General features: G+C 37.9%; 1 protein-coding gene across 1 annotated transcript in view; it reads left to right on the forward strand.

Moving 5' to 3' along the window:
• Window positions 1–1626: 1626 nt before the first annotated feature.
• Window positions 1627–10747, forward strand: part of LPIN1 (lipin 1) — a 38386-nt gene continuing 29265 nt past the window's right edge. Inside the window, exons 1-5 of the mRNA XM_035895319.1 lie at window positions 1627–1824; window positions 3101–3196; window positions 4432–4766; window positions 5118–5237; window positions 10542–10671. Coding sequence (XP_035751212.1) covers window positions 1633–1824; window positions 3101–3196; window positions 4432–4766; window positions 5118–5237; window positions 10542–10671 — 873 coding nt within the window. The 5' untranslated portion in view covers window positions 1627–1632. The remainder of the gene's footprint in view (window positions 1825–3100; window positions 3197–4431; window positions 4767–5117; window positions 5238–10541; window positions 10672–10747) is intronic.

Raw genomic sequence — 10747 nt, forward strand, 5'->3', positions numbered from 1 at the left:
AGTTGTTAGATGGGGAGAGCATCATCGCTTTTCAGGGGCAATCATAAAACCCAAAAGAACATAAATAATGCTTCCTTCAGAGCATGGTCAGTGTCCTGATGCCCATGTATTGCCATAGAAACAAAGAAGAAAGCAAAGCTTCAGTCCATCCTATGTGAAGGGACTTTTGGGTGATTCATTGATTAATTAGAACAGCTTTTCATGAAGAGACCAGCCTTAATTATAGCATTTCCTAACTTTCCCTTTTTTTTTTTTTACTGTAATCATTTCATTGTATTATTTTAATAGCTTTTTGTCTCTAAGTATATATCACAGTTAAAAAATTGGAGATATTTTTACAGCATTTCACACTTGCATCTTTTTGTTGTTTATGAAAGAACACAGCTGAAAGAGAGTCTCTATTGTAGCCGATGATGCTGGTTAACACATGCCCCGCAGCTCAGTGCAGTGACTGTCTCGGACTCTGAGCTCAGTTCTGTTCTCATCTCTATCAGTGGGAGCTTTGCTGTTGCCTACCCTGCAAGCGCCTCTCTTACTGTTGTACTGTTACTTACCTGTCACTGTCAGGTGATGTAGTCTAGCCTAGCAAAAAACTTATATGCAAGGCGTGTGCTTTATAGTGAGTGCACAAAGACTTTCCTGAAAGCAGTATCTTAGAATGTGTAAGGGGTGTTGGAAAAATAATGAAAACAATAAACGTTGGAAGTCATTAAAATTTCTACTGTTCAGGAAAGGATCTGCTTAAATTCATTCATACTTTGAGAGCCCTTAAAAGACTTTTTGAATTTTTGAGTATGTCTTAAGTATGCATGCTGTCCTGTCTAGGGGACTAAGTGTATTAATGGAGCATAAACAGAATGTGCATTAACAGAGTAGAAGCAGGAAACTAAATGCTAAGTACTAAATAAACCCAGGAGCAGAGGAAATAAAGCCAAACCCTTCAACCATCAACACATGCCTCATTTTTAATAAACCTGCTGGTACTAAAAGGCTGTTTTAAAACAAGAATGGTAAAGCTGCATTAGGAAGCACTCTAAAGTTCAGACGCTCTGGACTGAAGGTTGCTTGTCAAACCTTAATGCATATCTATTGTGCATATGCATTATAGTAATCTTTTAACAGGAGGAATCCCTGTAAAGTGGGAAAAATAGTATTTGACTTCAGCGTAGTGGAAAATCGGATCTGCTTAAAACCATTCACTTGCTCTGCCCTTAAAAGCCTGTAGAAATACATGAGAAAAGGATATTTGGTGTTGAGGGCACAATAAATGATAGGAGGAGATGTTTTTTTGGAAGTAATGCTTTTCTCTTCAGAGATAATTGGAGACATTTATGAGCTGCAGAGTCTAAAAGCCTGACAGTGGTTTTGAATGCAACTGATTTTATGAACTTTTGAAAGTTGTAACAGTTCTCTGACTTACAAGGTCTCTTTTGCTTTTGTCTTTTAATAGCTCTCTACAATCACGTCAGCTGTAAATAAATTAGGTGCGTAATCCTGATTCTATGTGAAGTTGTTAATCTGTGAAATAGGAGAATACCCCACTGCTGGAATCCCGGTCTCTCAAATGCCTCTGAAATATAAAGCAGGGATCAAAATCTTATTTGTTCTTTCTTTGCCTTTCAGGTCCAAACCATGAATTACGTCGGACAGTTAGCAGGGCAAGTGTTTGTAACTGTGAAAGAGCTCTATAAGGGACTAAACCCAGCCACGTTGTCAGGATGTATAGATATAATTGTTGTACGTCAGCCAGATGGAAATCTTCAGTGTTCTCCTTTCCATGTACGGTTTGGGAAAATGGGAGTCCTACGTTCTAGGGAGAAAGTGGTAAGAAAATTGACAATTTTGATATGTTCTGTCTGTGGGGTAATTGTAAAGGCATGAAAGTTACTGCATGTTCTGTGGTATGCTAGTCAAGGTTTTCTTTAGATACTCTTTACAAAGTGCCCAAATTGAGATTCAGTGAAAATCGTTGTTACTGATTCTTGCGTTTCAAAGCATAATTTGTAAGACATTGACTATAATAAAAACAAAACTATGACATTTGTAACATTTATTTTCAACAGCGCAAAATTTTGAATTTTGGGCTGATTTGGGCTTATACAAAATTTCATTAGTGACTGTGTATTAAGCCCCTTTGTTTAACTTGTTTATTGATAGTTACAAAAAAAGTAGTGCTATCATGAAGTAGTATTTTCAGATAACAGAACGTTGAAGTCAATTGAGGCTAGAAAAAGCAGTGAGGACCTTTAGATAAATGTAACCACGCTGAATGACCTGGCAGTATGATATCAGATGCAAAGTTGCCAAGGAGTAATGCACGACAGATGATCTTAGGAGATAGTTTGTAACTACATATAGTCTAGGTTCTAACGTAGCTGTAATTGTTCAGCAGAAAGATCCTAATGTCACCATGGACATTACATGAATTGGAAAAGAATACCAATATTTAGGATATGTAAAAGTTGGCAATGTTACAGGAAACTGTGTCCTGAAATACAACATCAAGGTAGGCTTGTCCAAGTCTCCCAAAAAAACCCACAAATGAAAATGGAGTTGGTTGCAAGAATGGTTGTAGGCAAAGAGAAAGATCCTCCTGAGAAGAAATGGAAATAGGTGGGGCTATATAGTGGTGAGATAAATGTGTGGAAGAAATAGACACTTTTTCTTATTTATGCTTCTCATAGTTTAAAGAGAAGTCTTGTTTAATGAGTTTGAAAGACAGTATATTAAGATTTGTGTGTGGAAGTACTTCTTGCACAATACAAAAATAGGCTATGAATTAAAAGAGCAAAAAAGATTTGTGTAGCGAGTGAAGCATTCAGAATTGCATTTCAAAAGATTCAGGACTTCATGTAATGGTTATAAACCTTCTTGAGTAGAGGAGCGAGACAGCAATGAGCTGAACGAGTTAGAAAAACGTTCTGATGATTTGTGAATCAGCCTTGTGAAGGGCTGGGGAGACCATTTGTAGTTTATTATAAGGTTTCCTATGCTTCCCTGAGAAGCATTTTCCCCACTGACAGTGGTAGGATAGCTGAACAGGAACTGTGTACCTGAAATAACTTTCTTTTCATTTGAGAATGTATTTATTTTCTTCCAGGTTGACATAGAAATTAATGGAGAGGCTGTAGATTTGCACATGAAACTAGGAGACAATGGAGAGGCTTTTTTTGTGCAGGAGATGGATAACGATCAGGTAAGAGTCAAAATTAATTTTCATTTGTTAAATATTCAATGTCTGCTCTTCAGAGTCAGTTTTGACTTTAGGAATTTTGTTGAAAAACATACCTTTCCCCACTTGATAGTTTTGAAAGTTTCTGGACAATTTTCTGCTATGGAAATTTATTACTATACAGTTACTTCATTTTTTAAGTTGCTGAGATTGAAAAAAATCTAAAGAAGGTAATCACATAACTAAAATAATAAATCTGAGCTTATGTGCACACCAGTGTGTGAACAGAAATAACATGTACGCAGTCACATGCTCCAAAGATGTGTATAACAGAGGTTAATATGTCCATGGATTTTTTTTTTTGTAGAAATCTTTACTTTGAACATATGCACTCAGCAGCCTGCCAGTAAAAGTGCACATGCCCTGTAAACATCTGTGCAGACAGTAATTCTGGTACTCACCAAAGACGTGATCTTGCAACTATTGTTCATGTGGAATTACATTTAAATGAGAATGCCTGCTGTTGAGCTGTGTGACTGTGTATGGTCACACTAGTTTTGAATAGTCCATATGTAATGTAACAGAAGAAAAGCTTTTACAGGCACTTCTCTTCAGGTATCCCCAATAATATTTGTCATTGTCCAGACTGGTATGAGTTTTCAAATTCTTATATTGAGTACCATACAACTAGTTTCAGGTGAGAGCTATGTCCATGTGCAGTATTCATCTCTGTATCTTCATATCTAAATCTTCTGACTTAACAACTTCTATGTGGTAACAGTTACTTGGTGACTGAAAATTGCTAGAAATACTTCAGTGAATGTCTGGAGTTGTGTATATATGAGACTGAAGAAGAGGATGTTTGTATGACCTAGTTATAAACCACTGACCTATTTGACTACTGCCATCTGAGCTGTGAAGGAGAATTAGATTTCACAAAATGTTCAGATTATAAACTAGTATTTTTGTTTCTGTTCTCTATCTAGCATCATTTGGATGGACACTCATGCCATAACCTGGCCGATGCTCAGAGGATCCTCTTTATTAAGAGTATTGCTCCTGGCAATCCAGGAGATGCAGCTATGGAACAATATCCATATGTTATAGAATTATACTGAGCACCCAGATGTCTGATCTTTGTTAGTTTTCTGGGGAATAAATGACTTAGATTTTGACAACTGTGCACAGGTTTTAGAACCAGATTTATGACTGACAGAGGAACTAATATGTTGCATGGTTTGCATTTCTTTCTTTCTCAGGAGGTAATTCCTTATCATCTCTCCACATCTCCCATTCTGTCTGAGGGAACTGCTTTAATGGAAGCTCAGCTGAAGAGGAACTCCATAGACAGGATAAGAAACCTGGACACCAGTGCATCCTCGCAAGTACCACCCCAAGCCCATGGATCCCAGCCTTCTACTGAAACATCTCCAGTCTGTAGCTCTGTGAAAAAAAGGAGGAAAAAGAGGAGAAAGTCTACCCATAAAATAGACAGCTTAAAAAGAGAAGACAATGGAGACACGTCAGAAGATGAAGACATGTTTCCTATAGAGATTAGCTCAGAGGAAGAAAAAGAACCATTGGACAATTCAAGGTATCACAGTGGAATTGAGATATATAATGGAAACCTAATGCTGGGTTAATGTTCCATTCCATACCTCCTATCAGTAATTTCTATCTAAGTCAGTACATATGGTTGATGGTCATGTTTCTTTAAGAAAAGCCTTCAGGCTAGAAAGCTATTGAGAATATTACTAACAAAAATAATGAACATGACATTGAAAACATAAGAACAATCCTCCATCATGCTGTGAACTAGAAGGTGTGAATCAGATAACATTTCTCTATCTCTTTTTAGTTCAGGTTATACTAATTCTTCTCTATGATTTTTTTTTTTCTTTTTGGTTCTCTGGAGTATGAAAAAAAAGTCTTTCCCTATACTTAGGATCCCTGTTCCAGATGTGTTTGTTGATGAAGTATCTGACATAAATGCTCCTGCAGTTTCTACATTTTCTCAGTCTGCATCTTACCCCCATTCAGATGGAGAATGGTCACCTCTTCACAGGTACTTTTTATGATAGTACAGTTCTAAATAACCTTCTTTTAATTTTTTTATATGCTAGTGCTATATGAAGTCTTACTAAAAACTTTAGTATCAAACATGGTCACTATCAGGTACTAGGTGAATGCTTTCTATATTTGAAAGTAGATAGTGTACAAGACCTTCAGGTTAGCTTCACCAGTCTGGTGATAGCATGTGTCAATACCCTGCCCCTTCAGTGACTTTTTGAACTGTATGTTCTGTTTGTGTCTTGGTTTTAATATTCTGGATTTTGAAGATTCTAGATGTAAATTCAGCATTCATGTAGCTAATGCACAAAGAGCTTATGTTAATCAGCACTTGTGAATAATGACACCCTGTTTTTCTTTCTACCAACATGCTGTGCTATCCAGTAAGCCTATAGATTGCATAGGGCAATCCTCTCTTCTCACTGTTCCGGCAGACGGAGGCCTATCTAACTCTTGTCCTCAACAGTCTTCTCACTTTCCTTCTCCAGACAGGTAGAACAGTTGTCCTCCCTCTTTTCTGGTATGCTCTTTAATCCTTTTAACACATGCATAGACTTTTTAACACATTAATAGTATGTGAACTTTCTTGAACTTAAAACTGCACTTGCTGCTAACCCAGACACTTCAAAAGAAAGTGATGCTGAAAACCACTTCCTCTGCTTACTACTTTGTGGACATTGACTGGAGGTAAGTTGCCTTGATGAATCATCTGTTGAATGAGGGTAGCTAGTATAAAATCAGGCCAATGAAAACCTGGGGTAAAACTGAAGTTGATTAGGGTGATAACAAAAAAAAGAAAGAACTTAGCCAGTGAAAACTTACATTCCTCTGAAGACTGACATTTCCATGTGGCTTTTTACAGTCAGTGTATATGTTAATGACATTTTTATCCCATGGTTTTCCTGAGTTGGTTGTTTGTGTATAAGTTGCAAAGTAAAAGCAAAACAAAGGCCTCAGAGATTGAGCAATAAGGAGTACAGAACTTGTAATGGGAAAAGCCCAGTACTGAAAGAGAACTTCTTTTCCCTTGTTCCCTGATTTGGGAGGGGGGAGGACTTTCTGTATGTTGGAGTGCAGCAAGGGAGCATCTTAGAGAGTAAAGACAACACAATAGATAAGGCATCTTGCCTAAGCTTTAGGAGACCCAGACTTAAGCCTTTGCTGTAGGATTTCTCTTGACTGTAGAATATTTTCTACAGAGCTGACAGTGGGCACGGACACTTCTTGTGATGTCTTAAATTCAAAATGTCTCAAGATTCTGCAGCCAGGATCTTTCTCTTCATTAAGTCAGTGGAGAAATGTCACAGCAACTTAGTTAAAAAATTTAAAGTAGGTGTCTGAATATGACCTCTACAATTTTCTATTAATGCTGGGGAATCTTTGAGTAATAAATCAGGTGAAATTGCTCATTGCCTGTCTCAACATAGATGCCATACTAGGTGCCTAAGGCTGTATTGAAACTGATAATCTTGAGGTTTTCCCAGCTTCTAGGTCTGCCCTCTTTAATGTGACCGTGTTGCAGCACCAAGGCAAGGTGAGATCCTGGGACGTTCAAAGCTGTTATCAGTGCTTTTCATGGGAAGGAAGGGCAGGTGCGCAGGTTGGGATGGAGCAGTGATGTGCTCTGGGATGCTCCATCAACTTTGCTCTGGAGTTCACCTGTCCTGCAGTCTAGATACACAGCTAAAGTGCTATAGTCTGAGTAAGGGCCTCTCTGTGTCTGCGACTGCTTTCTTCTGTGTGAAATAAGAAACTCTGCTATGGCCACCTCAAAGAAGGTTCAGAGGCTCTCAGCTATTGTTGTGACATGTACATGAGGTAGGCCTCTCTCCTTCTGGCTATCTTTTCCCAGTTTTTGGCCTCAGTCAGGGCAGGACTTTTTCTCAGGTCACACTGCTGCTTTCTCAGGGCTGTCTTTGCTTTCAGTGGGAAACACTGTGAAGATCAGTGTGGTTTGCTGTTGCAGAACTGCCAACTACAGGTCAAGTTCCTTATTCTTTGACATTGGATTACAGTAAATGCAGTTATAGCTGTTAGCCAATGCGTAAGTCTGTGACACAAACATTCAGCATTTATCGGATGCTAATCGGATATGCTGATCTAGATGACTGAACTGAGGTTCCCCTTCCTTCTTGTGCAGTGTTGACAGGATGAGTGGCTCTAGCTTGATCTGCAATATCTGCAGCAATCTATGTAAGGCAAGTGAATTTCAGCTGGGCTGGGTCAGTGGTGAATTTAAGGACAGGGGAATTGCAAGGCACAGTTCAGCCCAAGACAAATGTTTTGGTGATGTAAGGAATAAAGAACTCATTTTGAGTCTAATCAATGGATGTCTTTGCAGGATACTATCTCTGGGTTACAAATCCTACACAGTCTTGGTATTCAACCTTATTGATCCCTAGTGCAAGTATAACATAAATTCAGCATTTAATTTGACCTAACTGAGCTAAAAAAAAATTAAAGCAATATGATTATGAGTTTCATTAGTCTTCAGTCTCATTTTACTTTGGTAGCAATAGTATGAAGTGAACAGCAGAAAAAATAGGTCCAGTGCGGGTAAAGGAGACGACATCTGGCATTACATATGGAAGCAGAACTATACAAACAGGAAGTATACAAACAGGACTGTAGAAGGCATAACTGCCACTGCATATATAAACTGCAGAGATTATTGTTGCTGTTCCAGAAGGATATTAGTTGGAGAGGGTAGCTATTGAGTGTTAAACAACAATATGGCATATGAAGAAAAAGTAAAGGTATTTCTCTGTAATGGAAAACCAGCTCTCATCTAGAGGCTACCCACCCTGTATTAATATTTGTGGGTGGCATAGAAAATTCCAGCTTATGTTCCAGGTGATACAAGGAATGGGAATGCTTTAGTATTCTTTTATGCAAACAAAATAATTTACCCTCTGTTTGCCTTGTGGATGCATGTTTGCAGTCTGATTTGGTCTTGGGCCTTTTAAATTGAGATGGCATTGCAATGATAATTCTGGTCTAACCTGAGGTTGTATTAGCCTTTGTACACTAATCTATAAGGAGAAATCAACTGAAAAGAATTCTGAAGATGTAACATTTTGTTCCTACTAAATCCTTATATTTTATTGTTCAGAAAAGTAGTATTTATAGAATGAGAATTAAGATGTCGCCATTGTGCTTGTGTCAAAAGTTCAGTAGATATTGTGTATTTTGTGTACTTTGCTTTGGGAAAGTGGGTAGATGCTTGCCATGGTTATACTTGTAGCTATATCTACTCTGAACCAATAACCCAGACGTGTGCATGGATCATTGGGCAGCGTTTTGCAGCAGGAGCTTTCTCAGAGCAGAACTCTGCCTGTTTTAACATACACACATATGCTATATTTCTGGCACTTGCACGTGTGTGTCTGGGAATATACATCATAGTTCTTAGTGCTGAGTAACAGCCTGGGCTTCTTCCCCACTAAGTTGTGTGTACAAGGGAACTGTATTTTCAGGGAAAATTATGGAAAAGGAAAGATTCCTGCCCCAATCAGTGTTGACACTGCAAAAATGCAGAGGTTCTAGCCCAAACTGAAGCAGTGCCTGTATTCTTTCAGGTCGTCTGGCTGGGTAATTGAATCTGGGCTGAACATACGCCACAGCCCTAACTGGAGATTTTTCTAAGTAAACAAGTAGGTATTTTGAAGGTTAAAATGCGTGTAGTGCACAGATTAACTTGTGCGGTGACCTCACTTCCTTAAATCTAGATGTTTTGGGCTTAAAGCAGCAGCAGAAGCATTACTGCCTGCTGAGATTTTCTGAAGTGCCCAGGCACCTGATTTCCAAGGTTTTAATGGACCCTAGCTGCATGGAAAATACTGCAAATCCTACAAACTTGTCAGTGGGTGATGTAGAAGTTGCTGAAAATCTCACCAAGCATTTCTTGAATCCTTAGAGCTCGAATACTTTTAAAATCACATTGTTCTGATACGTTCATCTGTCAAATGACTACTAAAAATTTGAAGTTCTTAGTACCAAAAAAGATCTTCCACAGTATTGCTTATAAATTTTACAGTTCAGCTAGATAACATAATTATCTGTCGCTAAAAAGTCATAGCATTTGTACATATTCAAAGTATGTCTTACCGCAACATAGATGAAAACAAGCAATAATGTAGATAACTAGGTTGTTATCTTTTCAGATGTGAAATTCACAGATTTTTTTAAAAGCTGCTTTGTGTTATTATGAAGTAATTATTTGCCTGTGAACAATGAATTCACTATCAGCTAGCTCTACGAAACTACCTTGCATTGAAAGAGCAAAACTGTTTTGGTTATTCAGTTCATCCAGAAGAAGGTAAAGAATAAATCAAACGTGAAGAATTTGTACTAAACCTAGGAAGCCTTTTGGTTTTTTTGAGGGTGAAGGTAACTCAGTTTGGACCTTTGATGTAGGAAAGTTGTGGATTATTTTGATGCTTGTAGTTTTTGAATCAGTATACCAAAGACATGCTTTGGGTCAGGCAAAAAAAAAAAAGGGCTTTGTTCAAGGGGTTTTGGGTGCAATTCTATGACTTGCATTATGCAGAAAGGCAGAGCAGATAATCAGATTTTTTCCTTTTGTCCTTGAAATCACTGAATCATTATTTATTAATGGCTGACGTCACATCACATTATTGACTTCACCATGTTAAAAAATGGTACAAACTGTAATTTACTAATTAATAATTAAATATTTTATATTGAGTAGTCAGCAAAACAAACAATTATTTTTGCACTGGAAGGGCTTAAATTCTTTGTGTAGCTCTCCTGGTTTTCCTATAAACCTGCATCCAAGGATAGACTTTATTAGTCTATTTAGTAGAAGGAAGTAATCAACTGGATTCCTTAGACTAATTTATTACTTAGGATAAAGTGTCGTGTTGATATGAGTGAGTCACTTTCTGCGCTTCACGTCCATTATAACAATACTAACATCTCTTTGTCCACCACTGCTGGCACCATCCCTGTTCTTTTTTTCCCCCACAGAACCCCCAAAATCCTTCTGAAATGGTCAGTGCTTTTGTTCCATCTCTTTCAGCTTCTCAAATACTGCATCTGTGATGGCACTTACTGAAAAATGGATGAGACGTCTGAATGCCAGTCTAAGAGGATCCCAAACTGCTTAAACTGTTTTTCCATGCTTTCACACTTTCAATTGGCTGATAATTACTTAAGATTTTTCAATGCTTTGGGTTGATGGATATAAGTTTGGAAAGTGTGTAGTGCATTGTGGTTACTTTTGGTTTTGTAATATTTTTATAATAAGTAGTGTTTCTGTTTGTTTGTTTTTCTTCAGCCCATCAGGTTCACGCCCTCCTACGCCTAAAAGTGACTCAGAATTAGTCAGTAAACCTATGGACAGAAGTGGACTGAAGAATAATCCCCACATGCACTGGGCCTGGGGAGAACTACCCCAGGCTGCAAAGGTATCCATTGTAATTTGTTTAATTCCTGCTAGCATCTATTGTGCTTTAATGGGGCAAATGTGCTTATTTTATTCCA

This window comes from Egretta garzetta, unplaced genomic scaffold (assembly GCF_000687185.1).
Source record: "Egretta garzetta isolate BGI_Z169 unplaced genomic scaffold, ASM68718v1 scaffold15, whole genome shotgun sequence".
Taxonomy (NCBI): Eukaryota; Metazoa; Chordata; class Aves; order Pelecaniformes; family Ardeidae; genus Egretta; species Egretta garzetta.